The 18,843-nt window shown below is 32.3% G+C and overlaps 2 protein-coding genes across 4 annotated transcripts; both read left to right on the top strand.

The window, feature by feature from the left end:
- Window positions 1-4,577: 4,577 nt before the first annotated feature.
- On the top strand, window positions 4,578-11,019 carry LOC127708686 (uncharacterized). 3 transcript variants are annotated; one of them, XM_052213820.1, is made up of 2 exons: window positions 4,578-4,721; window positions 9,871-11,019. In XM_052213820.1, exon 2 carries the CDS (start codon window positions 9,883-9,885, stop codon window positions 10,804-10,806), a length of 924 nt encoding a protein of 307 aa, XP_052069780.1. In that variant the 5' UTR covers window positions 4,578-4,721; window positions 9,871-9,882; the 3' UTR covers window positions 10,807-11,019. The 3 variants fall into 3 exon arrangements, with proteins under 3 accessions (XP_052069780.1, XP_052069772.1, XP_052069763.1); XM_052213812.1 differs by lacking the exon at window positions 4,578-4,721 and adding an exon at window positions 4,790-4,952; XM_052213803.1 differs by lacking the exon at window positions 4,578-4,721 and adding an exon at window positions 7,817-7,931.
- A 3,751-nt stretch (window positions 11,020-14,770) lies between these two features.
- On the top strand, window positions 14,771-18,843 carry LOC127708560 (transcription intermediary factor 1-alpha-like). The gene is made up of 2 exons (XM_052213470.1): window positions 14,771-14,799; window positions 17,631-18,843. The coding sequence occupies exon 2, from the start codon at window positions 17,637-17,639 to the stop codon at window positions 18,693-18,695; it is 1,059 nt and encodes a 352-aa protein (XP_052069430.1). The 5' UTR covers window positions 14,771-14,799; window positions 17,631-17,636; the 3' UTR covers window positions 18,696-18,843.

Raw genomic sequence — 18,843 nt, 5'->3', positions numbered from 1 at the left:
TAACGATCTATGCTGAATTAAAATATTGACCACTTTAATAAATATTGATAGATCGTATATAAAATTATTATAAATTTCGTTCAATTACATGCCTGTAGGTATTTTAAAAACTTGTATACTTTTATGTTCTATGAGGACTGAACGTATTTGTTTTTATTTAGATTTATATATCGTTCAATGACAATAAGCCTACGTGTCCATTAAGTCATGTCCATATAAACATATTGTTTAAGGTCCAATGTATAGACGTAGACAATCCTTGAAGTTTGCAAAATTGTAACAAATGTACTTTGATTTTCCATTCTCAATTTTATTTGAAAATGTAAGCAATTATGTTATGCTTTGAGGCATGTTTTGCTACTAACAATTGATTTCCCATTATTACGGTATTACTGTATTCACAAATATTTTTTGAGCAAGTTCAAAGTATTAAACTTCTGATATGAAACCTTACCGTCCTACACTTTAATATCAAAGACTGCAATTCAGAATAGATTTCATAAACGGTACTGGAAAACACGATGATCTTGTTTAAAATTAAGAATGAATTATTAAAGTTCCCATTCCGTTGTATACGTATACACTGGGCCGACTAGCTCTCAAACCAAATGAAAGTCTGAAGGACTATTATGTAAAGATTGTGAGTCAGCGGCAAATATAAACACCAATAACTCTTACATATGTGTTTAATCCTTATACTTGAATTCTCAACCCAAACATTTGTTTTTTAATGCCCCCGCCGCAGCGAAGATAACTTCCGGTCTTGATAGGTTTATGTTTGACTATTAAAAAAAATATATGGTTTCTATCACTTACCATTCATGCAATACAATAATATATCACTTATGTCAAATAATGAAGGGGAAATAACTCTCATGGAGTCTTCGTATCGCTTCGGCCAAAATTGGACAAAACATCCTGAGGATATAACGAGCAATTTGGTAAAATAATTTTGTCGATTTCTTTGGTGAGATAAGTTAAACTCTTACAAAGAAAGGTATTCGGTTAAGCAGGGTCATTTTCAAAGGCGCATAAACTGTGCGATATGATTATCATATACCAAACATCTTAGCGACATCTTGCGAAACAAAATCTACACGCAAGAAATAAAAGTGACGGAAGATGAAAAATTAAAATGAAAAAAAAAAAATAATAATCAGAACAAAATCAATAGGTCTTTCCACAGAAAAGTGGAAAGACCTAATTATAACTGCAATAATATTGATCTAGTGAATACTTTATATAAGACTGGCACGCGGCACAACCTGAACACCGTAAAAGAAGTTCATTTCCATTACGAAGCACTAACCTTACTGATATGCTGTCTTCTTTCTTTCTTTCTTTCATTTTGAAAAGTATATCAAGGAAAACAATATCTTTGAAAAAGTTGATGGAGAACTATGTTATTTTTCTTTAGTCGTCTGCTACACGTACTACTAGTAGGTTCTACAAATGTTTTGCTTCATAATGCTGCTTGTATAATACAATTAAAGTATTATATCATATTTGTGTTGAGGGCAAAAGTAGGTTGAGATAACTAGTGTTAACAGTTGATAGTGATAACTGGTTCTATTTGTTTTATATTATCAAACAAGTCGTGTTTTAACTAAACTTGATAGGGTCAACCCTCTGTTTTTGTCTCGCCTGTGACGAAAGTCCCAGAAGGCGAGGCATCAGTGTTGCTTGTCCAGCGGCGTCAACAATTGTTAAGTTTTCTGCTCCAGTCAGATTGATAGGAACTACTTGTGATAGTTCAATATTATGTTCTATAAGGTTGCATTACTATCAGTACATATCAGTTCGACGACTATTTCTAGGCCCTGCCCCCTACGTCATGGTCCTGTGACTCTATTAATTACCAATTTTAAATGTTAAGTTTTCTGCGTAAGTCAGTTTGATAGGAACTACTTGTGATAGGTCAATGATATTTTCTATAAAGTTGCATTAATTTCAGTATATATCAGTTTAATGACTATTTCGAGGCCCTGCCCCGAGGTTATGGTCCAATGACTATAAATTACCAATTTTTAATGTTAAGTGTTCTGCTTAGTTTCCCCTAGTTCATGGTCCAGCAACTTTGAATTAATTAGCAATGTGACTGTCTTTCATATTGTCTTTTTTGTAAATTTTCCACCGACAGGCGGCACATACCACTGTGTCAATAGTTTATTATTGAAAGATTAGATAAATACGAGATCTCAGACCATGAAAAAGTCCGGAAGATACTGAAGGGAGGATCAAATAATTAGTCGAAAAGGGCCAAACAAAACCATGGCAAAAGACGAAAAATTACATAAAGAAAAGCAACAGTCTACAAAATACTAGATAGAAAACTAAAGCCTGAATGACATTTTATTTCTTTTCTTGGTAGGGTTATACAATTTGATACGAAGCAGGTCAGTTTGGTCTCGAATTACTTGTACAATCTATTGGTTCTGCATCTTGAAATCTGTTTTTTCTAATTTGCTCCTTAGTTTTTTTTATGTTTACTTAATGTCCCTTTCCTAAAATGTCAACAGTAGAGACTGGATCAGATTAAAAATTGATAAAGCATTTGTTGTAAATGATTCTATTGTTACGCAGTAAACCTTTCGTTATTTGTACCAGTTTTACAGCTGTGGTATGATGTCAATGAGACAACAATCCATCAAAGTCCAAAATGACATGGATGTAAGCAACTTTAAAGGTCAGCGTACGACCTTCAAAACTGAGCAAAACCTAAACGGTATAGTCAGTTATTAAAGGCCCTGACATGACAAAATGGGACACAATTCAAACGAGAAAACCAACAGCTTGATTAATGAAAAAATAAATGAACGAAAACAAATGTGACAGACAGCAGCCAACGACAAACCTCTGAATTACAAGCTCTTGACTTTGGAAAGATACATAAAGAATGTGTCGGGGTTTAACATGTTTGTGGACGTTCAATCCCCCTTTACCTGGGACAGTGGTGTCGCAGCACAACGTAATAGCAAACTGTAAACATATATTAAAAATGGCTCATCAGATTGGCATAATGCATAAAAAACTACTACCATTAATACAAAATACATAAAGTACTTTTGTCTAAGAATCGTATGCATGATAACTACAAATTTCATTGGACGCTTCTTCTACTAAAAATCACTAGTAGGCTGTAGTTCTCTTTCCTGTTTTTGTTTCTTCACAGCATATAATGGGTCATGACGATTATTACTTTTTTAATTGTTCCTTACAATCTTAAAATATTACTCTAATCCAAATGGATGTCACATCGTCCATTTAAAGATGTCACTTTGTATCCCCCACTCGCTTCCCCATACATTTATTTATACGAACATTATGTGGTCAAATTATACTTTCGGTTTCAGTCTATTCCCTTAGTGGTCGCTTAGGCTCTCTGGAATTTCCACTAATAAAACATTTTAAGGTAAACCAAGTCAAATGTGTTCATATCTTGAATATGCATGAAATATCAGCAGCTGGACGGTTATGAACTAATTATTGAGCATTTTGCTAATGTGGAATCTCGATGAGCCTTAGACCGACCTTGTACTATGAAAACCTGGAAATGATACCAGTTACTGAGAACCTATAATAAACGACAAGATATGCAAACATCTTTGAAAAACTTCAACACAGCCATTATCATGATTTTCAAAATTGATAAAAGCCTCGACCAGATTTCAAAAAGAATTAATAGATCCCTGATCACAGCTGCATGCATATTCAGAACGAGATCATATTGAAAGTGGGTACCCGATAGGATGGTCAAATTAATTTTACTGCCACTGGAAAATGAGGACCTGATTAGTAGAATCGACATATCTGCTTTGCAACATACCTATATGCCTAGAGCTTGGTGTTTGCTCAACACAAGCGAGCACTATCATTATAAAGTGTAAACTCTTGACATTTGTTTTTGACCTTAGATGTTTGATAATTTAAATTTTTCCATGTAGGGAAAATGACAGAAAATGCACCAACGCTGGTTTCAGACATCTGATCAATGAACACCATTAGATAGATAATTGTGCACTAAAACACCAGAAAATTCATTTAAATCTTTGAAACAACATCCCCATTGATTATCCTTTTAATTTATCTTATTTGTTTAATACATTTATTATCAACAATTTACAGATAGTTAATTACTGTTTCAGTGGTCTACATTTTCAGCTGACTCCAAAAAAATCTAAAATATGTTATTTTTAATTTTGCTTTGTAATATGACAATACATCTATAATAGAGGCAATCCACATTTAATTTGTCCTTAGCGTGGTCTATTTAAATACACTGATCGACACTTAACTATACTATGATAAATGAACTTTTTATTAAACTGATTAAAAATGAAGATAGCCAGACAATAAAATGTTAAAACCCCGATGACATATTTTTCTGAAAATGACAAATAATTTCCCTGTCAATATAAGCTTGTTAACTAAAAGATACTCTTTAAAGTATACATGGACAATCTTTGGATCGTTTTTTAAACTTATATTTCAATATTTTTTCTTAAATTAAGACGATTATGGCAATTTTCTTTTAGCGACAAGGGTAACTTGAAATCGCTTGATCTGTTATAGTTTTACTGACTTAAGTGAAAGGAAGGCGGGAAAGATACGACAGACGATAAAAAACGCCACAATAACAGATTTTTTTTTCATTTATTGTATCAACAACAAAAGCCTGTTTTGGATATCTTTTTGTTTAGATGCAATTAGTTCCACTTGAGGTAAATAATTAAGTTACCTTTTCTCATTAACAGTATAACTTTTTAAGCTTATTATTTTATGAAGTCACGCAAATGTGTTTCTTACATGAGAAAGAATCTGCGTTTTCTAAGATATAAATCAACATTATCGATAATTCGTGATATTTATTAATATTTGTAATTAGTTTAATTGTATAAAAAACAACATTACGATGGACAACTTCACAATATTTGGCCTGATAATAAACAAAGGTAAGTCACAATACTGTTTCTGAATTAGTATCTCTTAATTATTTCTAAATTTTGCCAATTCGTTAAAAATAATGTGTACGATGACAAGTTTTTTCAGTTCGCACATAAAATTATGAAACACTTTTAAAATGTTATTTGTGTAACTTTTTGTCTCTCTGGTATTCTCAAATTAAGGTTAATGCAACGCACAACATAGGAATGTATCGCTCGCATAACCTTCCATGCAAGATATATCTATATAAATTCTATAACTTGGATACACGGAGAACGTATAAAGTAATTGTGGGAAATTGGACGAGAAAACTTTGTCGATGCCTTGGTTTTGTAAAATGGTCCCTTTTTGTATGTAACCGGACAACATTTTCTAAGCATGCATATAACGTTCATATAATACTGAAAGCACTATAACGATATATTCAAAAATGTCTACAACAAATTTATATTTTCATTTTATGTAACTATGGAGGTAATTTGGTTCGCTCTTAAAGTAGTAAAACTTTATCGGAAATTGGGTTTACCTGTATCGCACCCAAACGCTTTGATTGCTACTCTACTTTTTAAGGCGAGGTAAGGGTTTTTGGGCTGCATTTCGAATTTTTATGAAAAATTTAATGCTTTTAGATCTCATTTAACAGCAATTTGAAGATTAGTCAAGCCCTTTCCAACTGATTTTACAGTTTGTTCTTATGTTGTGCTGTCATACCCCTGTCCAAGGTTAGAATGAGGATTGAGTTCTTTAAAAAACATGTTTTTCCCCGACACATTCTTTTTTGCTTGTACGTCAGGTGTTAGTCGTTGGTTGATGTCTGCCATATTTGTTTTCTCGTTCATTGTTTTTAGAATGAATTAGGTTAATTGGATTTTTTTTTCATTTGTTTCACATTTTGAAATGATTAGTCCTTTTTCAGCTTATACTATACAGTATGGTTTTTTTTTTTTAATTTTTAAGGTAGATTGTGAACTGTAGTTGTCTTTCTTATCCTCGTACTTTGGTCACTGGTGGATAGTTTAGTTGTTGTTTTAATCCTCGTCCTTTGGTCACTGGTGGATAGTTTAGTTGTTGTTTTAATCCTCGTCCTTTGGTCACTGGTGGATAGCGACAATATCTCCTTAAGGAGTCATCTGACGGTTTTATCACATCACATTTTTGTAGATCTGGTATTGCTGATAATTTTTGTTGTTTGTAGTTTCTACTTATAAATCATAGTTTTCGAAATATGTCAAAACTATAAAAAATAAATCTAGAATCGCCATTTAAGAGCAATAACTCTTTAATGAGTCAGTCATCCACTGGCTCCTGTCATATTGGCATTTATGTATATCTAGTATAATAGCTGATCATTTAGCCGTAAACAGTTTCTACTTGTCTATTATAATTTTTGGGATACATGTATTTCGCAATAACACGAAACGAATCGTCATTTCATGGCAAAAACTCATTAAGGAGTAATGGGGAAAATTTAAAAACATTGCCTTGTGAGATTTTCTTGTGGATTTCACGATATAAGACAGTTATAATTTATGTTATCCTTATGTTCATTTTTAGCCATAGCGGCCATGTTTGTTGATCAGACAACAAACATAACTCTATACTTGATACCCTAAGGATCATTCACTTCAAGTTTGATTGAAATTGATTCAGTAGCTTCAAAGGAGAAGATATTTAAAAAGTTTACAACAGGATAACAGCACAGGAGATTTTACATTTTGAATTTGTATACTTGTTCTTTGTACAGTAGTTGAAAGTGATTTCGAGAAAAAACGCTACATTTTTTTCTTCAATATTCAGACACATTTAAACGAGTTAAAAATGTTAACAAAATTTCATCGAAAAAAAATCGAAATTCCACTTTGCCTTTCTAAGTTAATGCATTTTAATTCCTATTATTTTTATTAGTATAATATATAATATCTTTAAATTTATATATTTTCAACTACACTGGTGGCTTTTAAATTGTAGTTAGGGTCATAAACTTAATTTCTAATTTTGGATCATAGTTTTCATTGTTTTGTTTTTGTTTTTTGTTTTTGTCGAAGAAATTTCTCGTGTATTTGTTGCACTCAGAAGGGAAACATATTACACTTTCTGCATTGCATTTTTATCAATTTAAAAAAAAAGTGCTATTGGCGCATTCGTTTTATAGAAATGGGTTTTTCAAAAAAATACAACAGATAGCTCTCCATTGTGCCTTAGGTTCAGTGAGGTACAACAATTATTTCATAGTAAAACGTCTATATTCAATAACATCGATTATGAACTTATAAAAAGTGATGTCGGCAATTTTAAAGATTTTTTTTATTGCATACTAGTTGATGAAGTATGTTTTCCTCGCATCAATCAAACGAAAAAAATATATAATTTATCAATTAATTTACCGACTTTTCAACAAGGTTATTTAAAAACACTTTTGATGTCCTCTTATTTTTCAATACATGTAAGTTTGTGACTGGAGCAATATGTCACGACTAACACGCATTCTCTTTATTAGGTATAATTTTTTCATATCTGGTTTCAATATTTCAAAATATTTTTTTTCTCAACAATACTTTAAATTTTTTTAACGATATATATTGATTGTTCTTCATGAAAGCTAAAATACTTTTTTTAAATCCTTGGCATTGTGGCCCTTCTTAATTAAAGTGTGAATAGCTTTCTTAAGTGGATACACGGATAACGAACTATTTAAATGAATTTGTCATTATTTGAGCTAGCTGTAGTATTTTTATTTCTTCTTAAGAAATAATTTTAAAGTGGCAATTGCCAAATAGGAGAGAACTTCAATCTCAAATCAAAATAAGCAAGGTCAAACTTTAAATACCATCTTGATTTTCAGTTCATTAACTAATAATCTGAAATCATTTTTCTTGAGTACATTTCAAGGTTTATTTTGAAGTAACTCCATGCTAAGATATTCGTTTATAATATTTTTCTAAATAAGAATTTCATAAAAATAGGAATGGATCTCTCGACATCAAACGGTAAGGATTTTATATAGCATTGACTTATACTAAGTAATAATAAAAACCAGTTTCTGTGTAGTTTTTAAGTGAAACTTTTCAGACATTAGTACATGTTCTTTATTGTTAATATTTTTTTTCGGAAGGAAATCATCAGTTTATTAAACAATAAAGTAGACCAGTCAAAAGTCATGCATCAATATGATGTTATATACTAGTGTATTTATATATATATAAAACGTCTAGATATTAGTCAACGATCTTTCTTACGAGGACGCTTGATCGTTACGTGTAACGATACCTGACTGTACACAATAAATAGATTATATAGACGCCTAAAAAGTATATAAAACAACAATGAAGGATATCTGTTATCCGAAATATTTATAAATACTTAAATTAAAATTTTTTTTTTATAGCTCACCTGGCCCAAAGAGCCAAGTGAGCTTTTCTCATTACTTGTCGTCCGTCATCCGTCGTCTTCCTTTAACTTTTACAAAAATGTTCTCCTCTGAAACTACTAGACTAAATTTAACCAAACTTGGCGATAATCATCATTGGGTTATGTTGTTTAAAAAATATGTCCGATGACCCCGCCTGCCAAACAATATGGCCGACATGGCTAAAAATAGAACATAGGGGTAAAATGCAAATTTTGTCTATTATTTTGAAAACCGTTATAAATAGAAAAAAACTGACAGGGCAAAAAATGTTCAGAATTGAGTGCTACCAATTGATTATTGACGTCAAATCTGTCAGGCGACTTCTTATAGGAGTTATTGCCCTTTAATGATAAACTTAACCATTTTTTTCATTTTTGCCTTTTATCTTGAAAACTATAAAACATAGAGATAAACTTTAAGTTGCTAAAATGATCAGCAAGACAAGATCTACTAATAAGTATGGCAATATCAAAATCGTCAGTCAACTCCTAATAAGAGTTATTACCCTTTGATGACGATTTTTACCAATTTTTTGCGTTTTTGCCTTATATCTTAAAAATTATAATAGATAGATAGAAATTTAAATAAGCAAAATTGATAAGCAAGACAAGATCTACATTTAAGAAAATATGGAGGAAATTTTCCGACGACCCCTTATTGGAGTTATTGTCCATGAATAATGATGTTTTACATTTGTTTTTGCGTTTTGTCTTTTATGATAAAAATTATAATAGATAAATAGAAACTTCTATGTACCAAAAATGATCAGCAAGGCAAGATCCACAAACATGTAAAATTTGCCGATATAGTTAGTAAAGACTGTCACTATTCATTGGAAATGAGGATTTTTTTACCCTCTTTTGTGTTTTGAGCAAAAACTAAAAAAGATGGAGAGAACCTAAACAGACAAAATGATCAGCAATACAAGATACAAAAAAAGAATTTTTTGTCAGAATTCTGTTCTTGTCTACAATGTTGGAGAGAGTCCATTGTTGATTATGCACATAGACCATTGTTGATTATGCACATAGACCATTGTTGATTATGCACATAGACCATTGTTGATTATGCACATAGACCATTGTTGATTATGCACATAGACCATTGTTGATTATGCACATAGACCTAGGTGAGCGACACAGGCTCTAGTTTAATATTGGCGTTGTTTTGTACACTTTTTACCAACGCCAATATTAAACAAGAGCCTGTGTTGCTCACCTAGGTTTATGTGCATAATCAACAATGGTCTATATATATACAAAAAAGCAATTAAAAAAAACCCATCAGTTTTCTTGTTTTAATTGTTTTTAATTTGTCATTTCGGAGACCTTTATAGCTTACAATGCGATATGAGTTTTGCTCATTGTTGAAGGCTGTACTGTGACCTATAGTTGTTATCTTCTATGTCATTTGTTGGAGAGTTGTCTCATTGGCCATCATACCACTTATTTTTATTTTTATATTTGTTATTCGAAATGTATGTCTACAATTGTTGTTTTTTTTTTTCTTCGATTCAGATTATTTAAAAGATGCCAGAACTGGCACCTTGTTGCCAATCATTCTCTGAAGGTGTCCAGTATTCCAAACCAGAAACAGCATATTTAACTAAACTAAAAATGGACCACGAGAGGTGGAGATATGAAAATGCTGTTCATAAAATAGACATAAATTCTAAAATTGCAGAAGAAGTTTGTTCTAAAAATGTACAACAGGCTAAAGACGACCACTTAAAAACTTTAGCATACGCTCGGGTATATCAACTTCATAGTTTTGATAAATATGATCCATTCAAAGACGATCCTCTTGAAGGAAAAGTCAAACGAAGGAAACGGAAAAGGAAACAAAAACCTAGACCGAATACTTTCCAGACAATTGCAAATCCGGAAAAAGATGACCCGGAAACATTACTTTCTCTCTCGCCTCAACGCAGCACTTTAACAATTGCTGCGCTGAATAGAACTTTTCCTCAAATTGCAACAATGGAACCAGTAGAAAAAGAAACGGACAATAAAAGTATGAGTAACTCACATTATAATGCACTCTGCCTGTGGAAAAGTGCTACCAAGAAACTGTTTATGAAAGAGAAAAAAGTTAAAGCTCATAAAGAGCCTCAACTCACAATGAAAGCAAAGGCTAAACTGGAGGTTGAGAGGCCACAAAGAAAGAATATCTTTCCCGGAGAGTGCAAAACACAGGCTGCTCTCAAGAAATTTATGGAACATGAGACAGAACTAGTTATGCAAGAAATGACAGCACCGAAGCATAAAAAGGATGAGAGTATAAGGAAAATGGTAGAAAGAGCACAACTACCAGACATCATTCGAAGAGATAAAACGTTTTCTGCTATCGTTAAGGACTTTAAAACGTACAAAGAAGAGAAAGAAGAACGGAGGCACCGGAAAATGATTGAATATGTAACACATCACTTCAATCAGAATTCTATACTTCATTAAAAATAACCTGATCGAAATATTTTTTTGAAATTAAACATTTGGTTTTTATCTGCACTTCCTGGTTTTGATTATTTAAATTTTAATTATTTTTTCATTTATCTTTTTAAATGATTATTGGTAATTATATTTCGAAGATATTAAAACGTGTATTTTAACTAATGTATAACAAATCTGGAAACTTATACAGCAATACTAATAAATAATTAATCCATATTTAGTCATATACCATAATACACTTACAGTGCTGGTGTCATTTTTTAAAGTGTTTATTGCTAAATTGAAAGTTTAGATTGCGAAATAGTGTAGATAGAATAGCTTCAAAAGAATCAACAAAATCTTAACTCCAATAATGCAGCACCCTCTAACGGACAGTGTCCTCAAGAGTAAGTGAGCGGTTTTTAACGACTGGATTATTCGGGTTAACCAAATTCGTATGATACTAGAGGAGTGCCCGGGAGTTGTCTCAGAAATTGCTTTTAAAAGGACAAACAGACTGAGCCTTAAAGTTTTTTTGTCATGCTAGTCTCATCTATGACACACACAAAAAAAAAACACAACAATAACAGGTAATCCCCTCTTTCTAAGGTCTTTCCTTTATTTCAATTTATAGTGAATTAGGCGATACGTTAAACTACAATAAACTGAAAAGCTCTATATGAAATAGAAATTCCATGCTTATAAGAAGCGTTACTGCTAAATTTATAATTGACTTTTTAAAGTTTAAATTGGCTTTCTTTGTTGTCTATACTTCTAAAGTTGTCCCCGTCTCTCTTTTGGAGATAAATGAACTTACGTCTAGCGAATTCATATACTAAGAAAAGGTTAAAATTTGTTATGCTTTCATTCGCAAATCTCTTCTTACAATTTCGACTTGTAACAGACGTAAGACCTATTATAGATGAACCTGTAAAAACCTAATAAGAACTTTTATTTCTTATACAGCAAGAATTCTGCAATCTGATTGGTTAATCACTCGGGTGTAAATAACACCCCACCCTTGTTCACCTGGGGATAAAATTTTGCCAAAAGTTCCAAAAAAATTTTTAAAAAAATATTCAAAAATTCAATAAAATATTCTTCCAAAACATAATATGTTCCTAAATTCCCGAAAATAAGGAAAAATTGAAAAGGGTTATATTTGACAATGCGCAGCAACATTTGTGTTGGAAAATGTAGTGGAAGTTCATAATAAGCAGGAGTTCATTGAAACACGTTGAGAATTGAAGGTCAGTTTGTAAATTTTAAGCGGTATGAATCTAAGTGAATTAGATCATTTTTCATGAAGCCCAGAAACTTAATATCATATCGCTAAAACAAACAAAATCGGAATTCAACTTTATTATTTACCTTCAATATGCATTTATATAACATATCTTTGTAGTTTAATAAATCAAGTATACTAATATTTATTATAAATTCCAAGAATATTACTTGATTTTAGCTCATGATATTTTTAACGATTTTCACAAGATATGAAAACTTTTGACATCACCATGTTCATATCTTAGATAATAGAAAAACAAATTTGAAAAATACAGCCCTTCTGTAGGCATATACGTTTTAGGTTAAACGGTCGCCACTGTTCATAAATATAAGAATATTATTTTTATCTATAGAAACGTTTATTATCTTATCAGCTGTTTAATTTACGCCTGCGAAATTTTTACCATTATTTTTGTTCCTGCAGTCGATCATCTATTGTACGTGTTATTGCTAGGACAACTGTTGTGCTTGTAATCTATCATGTATTTTCAAAACTAAAGTTCTTCGGAGGTAGTTTTACTGAAACTGATGGAAAGGTTGGATAATTCACCTGTGAAATATTTGTTAGTGTCTCGAACTACAGCAATCTGAAATTGTGGTTAAGGTGTTGCAATACGGTCTTATTAAAAAGTATAACACATACTATTTTCAATATGAGCTATCCAAATTCATGCCTGGAATATGTGTTATTGTCGGGTAGAAATAAAAAAAGATGGATTCTGTGATTCTACCATCATGTATAATATTGAATAACACGATATGTTAGGGTCGTTCAAGTTCCATACCGTAATGAAATGTGTAAAATGTTCCATTAAACTAAGGGGACGACCATATTCTGGGGGAAAAAGGATGAGGATATATTTGCGGATTGAACATTCAATTTCATCTGTTGCTACTTTTTTCCCCTTTTTTCCCCTTTTGTACACAATTGTTTCATACATTTTGTGTTGCAGAATATTCATTTTCATCCTATTTAGACTAATAATGCAAGACTATTTATTTTCAGCTCTTACCAGGCCAGGATATTCATTTTCATAATTTTCCTGGCACCCCCTCCCCACCACAGAAATTCAAATGGTAGTCCCGTAAATGTAAAAAATTCGAACAGGATAACTAATGGCCTAGTTAACAATACATTAAAGAAAAATCAAAATGACAGGGAGACACCGACGACCACTAGACAACAACTCCTGTCTTGGCAGACGCTTAATGGATTGTAGAAATGTCCTTTATCGTCCCTTTTTTGCCTCCGAATCGAATGAGCCTTAAATTTTTATTGTCATTCGTTACATCATATTGTTTAGCTACTGCTAGAGTCAATCAGAGTAAAATATATATAATTTACTTCAATTTAACAAATGTTTAACTGCATGTTGGTCGTCATTTGGAATACCAAATTCACACCCTCAAAAGATTATGGTGAGGTTAAGATGGCTTTGAATGCTCAACCGTCCTTCTTGACAGTGGTTTCAGTAGCATACCGATGTAGTCCAGCCCTGGCTTTAGTGACTTCTTTTAATTTTTTTTTGTCACCCCAAAAATTAAAAATCTCATGTTTTTCACGATTTTTAATGCTGTTTTAGCACTAAATCGTTCAAAATTGTTCAAAAACTATCTATTACGTTTTCTGCAATTACGCCCCCCTTTCAAAAAAATATTGTGTCCACTCCTTGGTCCAGATTTAATATTCAAAAAATGTATATTTTAAAGTCTCTTTCTCTTCTTTAGATCCCAGTCAATACCGGGGTCTCTATTAGAAGAAATATACGTTTTGTATATATGTAAACAAAAGTTATCTCTCTTCTTATATATACGCATACTAAACTAGAATTATTACACTACATAGCAGTTGTGCTGGCACATCGAAGGAAATGCCTATTTATTTTCCTGAGCGTAGTTTATACATTAGTTTAAATTTCTAATTAAAAAAAAAGGGATTTATGCAAGATATAGAGTGTCCTTTTTATTGCGTGGGATGTACAAATACGCAGCCACGTCTGATCGGATTTGGAAATTAAATCCGATGCCTTGTGTATGGAAAGTGCCACAATCTCTACACGTTAAAGAACCCTTGCAACAACTCCCCGTAGATTTGTAGGACTACTTTTGAAAGTCATAATTGCTGCTCCTATCCAACACAACCCCCGTTCCCATTGGTAGTCTAACTTGCCCGTCCGACATAGCAGTTGATCCATTTTTTTTTAGAAACAACCTATAGGATTTATTGTTAGTTTATTATCGTCATTGATAATCATAAAATATTTGCTACTGGGCGTTATGGTGTGTTTGGGCCATATTACACAACATGCTATAGAAGAGAATGCGTAGTCTGGTATTAGGAACCGAAGGAAAAAATGAACCTAGAAGAAAACTTTTAAAACATTAGTATATCTGACCTAAAGGTCGATTCTTCTTTATCAAAGCTTCCATCACGGGACTGGAGCAACTCAGATCATTTTAAGATTTTTAACACGTTTTTTATTCAATTTGTATATATGTTTATGTAAATATAAATAATGGTAAATTTTTTTACCGATCAAGATATCTAAAATGACTGTTGTCAATTTTATCTTTCGGATCGGTTAGTTTTATTATGCTTAACCATACAATTAGGTATTCCCTTTCAAAAAGTTAATGTTCCATTTAATAACGTTTCAAACAGAACATTATTTTAGCGTTTTTTTAACGACACAATCTAAAAATACAAATCCTGCACATGCACAACGCATAGTAAGTATATTGTTTCTTTGTTTATTTGATATTTTCAAATTACACGTGTACGTAAAAACCGTAAGGGAAATAATCGAAAAAAATGGGCCATTATAATTCTTGCTCTAATGTGTAAATGTAATTACAAATATGATTGACTGTGATTGATCATAAGGAATTTCAATTCATGGGGTTGGACCCCTTTTTAGTGATGTAAAAATGTCAAAACTAAGGAAGGAACCTTTTCTAAAAGTTGCATGAACGGCCATTGAACAGCATATACGTCTGTTGTAATTTAGTTTAAATGATTAGACTCGTTGCACAATTCAAGAATCACTGCATAGGTCAACGAAGAGTGATTTTTCAAAGAATAGATACGTGAAATATGTTAAAACTAAGATCATAGTATATTCTTACCAGATCTCTCATGTTAATTATCTGTAATGTTTAGGCGAATCTTTGCACTTAAGCTGTATACAAGTTTTCACTTTGCCTTATTGAATTTATCGTTGACAATAGTAGGTCAATCAACAAGTTCAAGGATTACAAAAATCATTGGCATTGCTGAAGCAGTATCTTTTTGAAGCCACTGCTGTCTGTCCTCCTTTTGTCAAATGTTTTTATTGCCTCTTTTTAATATATCTTTTTTTATTTTTATTTTTTCTTTTGTGTGGCATGATACAGAATTTTAAACAAGCTTCATATGATGAAGACATAATCTTTCAATCAGTTTAATTGAGGCCTGGAGCTGGCATGTCAGTAACTGCTAGTAGTCTGTTGTTATTTATGTAATACTAGTATTGTCATTTTCTTTATTTTCTTTCATTTCCTATTCTGACATCGGACTCGGACTTCTCTTAAACTGAGTTTTACTGTGCGTACTGTTGTACGTTTGTTTTTCTACATTGGCTAGAGGTATAGGGGGAGGGTTGAGATCTCAAAAAACATGTTTAACCGCGCCGCATTTTTGCGCCTGTCCCAAGTCAGGAGCCTCTGGCCTTTGTTAGTCTTGTATCATTTTTAATTTTAGTTTCTTGTGTATAATTTGGAGTTTAGTATGACGTCCATTATCACTGAACTAGTATACATATTTGTTTGGGGGCCAGCTGAAGGACGCCTCCGGGTGCGGGAGTTTCTCGCTGCATTGAAGACCCATGGGTGGCCTTCGGCTGTTGTTTGCTCTATGGTCGGGTTGTTGTCTCTTTGACACATTCCCCATTTCCATTCTCAATTTTATTTAAACTGCATTCAAATGTTTTTAAAACAGTGGTTTTGTCTGATGTGCTGTATTTATTTTTTATCTTTTAATATACGATAAAGGATACCAAACAAACTGCAGAAAAAGCAAATCTGCAAATCAAAGGCATCAAGACAGTCGATAATCTTCGTACTCTTTTGTATATTGATATTAAATAAAGGCAACAGTAGTATACCGCTGTTCGAAATTCATAAATCGATTGAGAAAAAACAAATCCGGGTTACAAACTAAAACTGAGGGAAACACATCAAATATAAGAGGAGAACAAAGACACACTAAAATGCAACACACACAGAAACGAACTAAAAGATAACAATAGCCATTTTCCTGACTTGGTACAGGACATTTTAAGAAAAAGTGGTAGGTTGAACCTGGGTTTGTGACTAGCCAAACCTCCCGCTTTAATGGCAATGTTAAATATAACACTAAAATGACAACATTACATGACAGGACTAGAATACAAATAAATGGAAGAACATACAGGACAGAGAAACACACAAATAAACAATACAATAGAACATAACGACAAGCTAATAGTTATCAAAGGTGCCAGGACTAAAGATGAAGAGCATTGATTACCCAAACTTCCAAAAAGTTGTGCCAAATACGGCTAGGTTATCTGCCTGGGATAAGAAATTATTAAGTATTTAGAATAATTCATCTTTTTGCAAACAGTAAATTTATAAAATATAAAAATGACCATATAACTGATATACATGTTAACACCGAAGTGGTGACTAACTACTAAAATGAAAGATGTATTACTGAATATCTATGATAAGTGTTAAAAGGAGCAAACATTATGAGACAGCAATTCAAAAAACATTTAACTAAACAGGCCTTAATGAAAGCTCTGTCATTTTGCTGTTTCAAGTGTGTGTTATGTTATGTATTCCTATCCTTTTTTTATTTAGAGACCCTGTATGTTTGGCTCCTCAATTCAAAGAGTGCTACAAACTTTCACTTGCCATACTTATTTTTTTTTCTAAATTTACCATTTTTTTTTCAAGAAACTACACCACTCTGAAATATGTTATATCTTTAACTTTCGGTTACGAAAGAGCTTAATTACATAAGATATGTTGCTGTTCGAGATCAGAAATATGCAATAGTTTCTTCTGGTTCCCACTGTTGCTTATTTTTATAACAAGGGAGATTCGAGGTTGACTTAAGGTGGGATGCTTTGACTTAATTGAAAAACCGAGGTATTTTATTGTAAAACATCGCCTAAATTGTTTTTTTCAGTACATAAAGGTCAGATATTGTCAAGACGTCGATTAGATTTTTTTTTTCGGATCAAGGCAAATATTTCTTTCAAGTTTGATAGCTACAAATGCAGCAACATTTGTAAATAGATATAAGAAGATGTGATATGAGTGCCAATGAGACAACTCTCCATCCAAGTCAAAATTTATAAAAGTAAACCATTATAGGTCAAAGTACGGTCTACAACACGGAGCCTTGGCTCACACCGAACAGCAAGCTATAAAGGGCCATATAACTGAAAAAAAATCATAATTATTATATGTTTCCGATTATCATTCTTTTATTCATATGTACATGAATGGCTTATGCAAATGTCTTTTTTTTTTAGATAACTATGTCTTCAATTCCGTTTTGTGAACCTTGCCAAAGAGAAAACAATACAGCAGAGGCAGTTAGCTGGTGTTGTGACTGTGTTGAATCATTATGTCAGAATTGTAATAATGCGCATCGAATCAATAAAATTACTCTTGCACATACACTAAAGAAAATAGAAGATATGCCGCCAGAGATATCCCCAAGTTTAACATCTCAAAAGTATTGTCCTTTGCATTCGGATCTAATTTTAGATCTGTACTGTGCATATCATAATGCACTGTGTTGCCGATCATGCATGACGGAAAAACATAGAGGGTGCGATAGGATGCAGTCAATAGATACTGTCGCAAAGGGAATCAAACAATCGCCTTTGTTACAGACCGTGACGAAAGATATGGATGAAGATATTCAATTATTAAACAAATTAGCACAGAACCGAACCGAAAATTTAAAAAGACTAGATAAGCAAAAGGACGAAATAACGAAATCTATTGCTGAAATTAAACAAAACATTATTGATCGTCTTGAAGCATTAGAGCATGCATTGCTATCAGAACTGTCATCTGTGCATCTTTTGAAATCATCAAACATTGAAAAGCAGGAGGATAAGGTTTCGGGGTTAATCGAAAAGGTAAACGAGCATAAAAAGGAGCTAGATTTTGTAAAAGAATTTGGCTCAAATAGCCAAGTTTTTATTACACTTCATAATTTGAAAACGTCCACCACTGAAGAAAGAAAACAAATCAAAGTACTAATACATTCTTTAAAAGATATAAATATTGTATATATCCATCCAAAAAATCAGGAATCTTATTTGACAACTTTAGGAATATTGACAACAAAGCTTGATCCTTGTAGTCAACTTTCAAGTGATCAAAAGACCAAAAAAGATAATTATACACTTCCAATGATAAACAGTCGCCCGACAACACAGATCAACAAAAGACCCGAAATACGCTCTCCCTCAAAGACCGAAGCAGAAACAGGCCCACTTTCAGGAAGGTTCTCGAAAGCATCAAATATATCGACGAAAACCAGATATTCAAAATCATCTGTAGATGGATGTAAATCATCATAAATATTTTATATTATGTAAATAAACTGCATGAGATTTACTAGAAAGTATATATTTTATATGTGAATTCTTGTACAACATAAACATTTGAAATACCTAGTACATTGTAGTACATAAAGTTTTGTTTATACATAAAAGCATATGTAACGTT

The sequence above is a fragment of the Mytilus californianus genome, unplaced genomic scaffold (genome assembly GCF_021869535.1).
Source record: "Mytilus californianus isolate M0D057914Y unplaced genomic scaffold, xbMytCali1.0.p SCAF_1, whole genome shotgun sequence".
NCBI classification, from domain to species: Eukaryota; Metazoa; Mollusca; class Bivalvia; order Mytilida; family Mytilidae; genus Mytilus; species Mytilus californianus.
The sequence above is the reverse complement of the archived record's forward strand: the minus strand, read 5'-3'. Positions and strand labels throughout refer to the sequence as shown.

What these genes read in the sequence shown, in the direction of transcription:
- LOC127708686 (XM_052213820.1), top strand. Translation starts at nt 9,883, where the DNA reads ATGCCAGAACTGGCACCTTGTTGCCAATCATTCTCTGAAGGTGTCCAG.
- LOC127708560 (XM_052213470.1), top strand. Translation starts at nt 17,637, where the DNA reads ATGTCTTCAATTCCGTTTTGTGAACCTTGCCAAAGAGAAAACAATACA.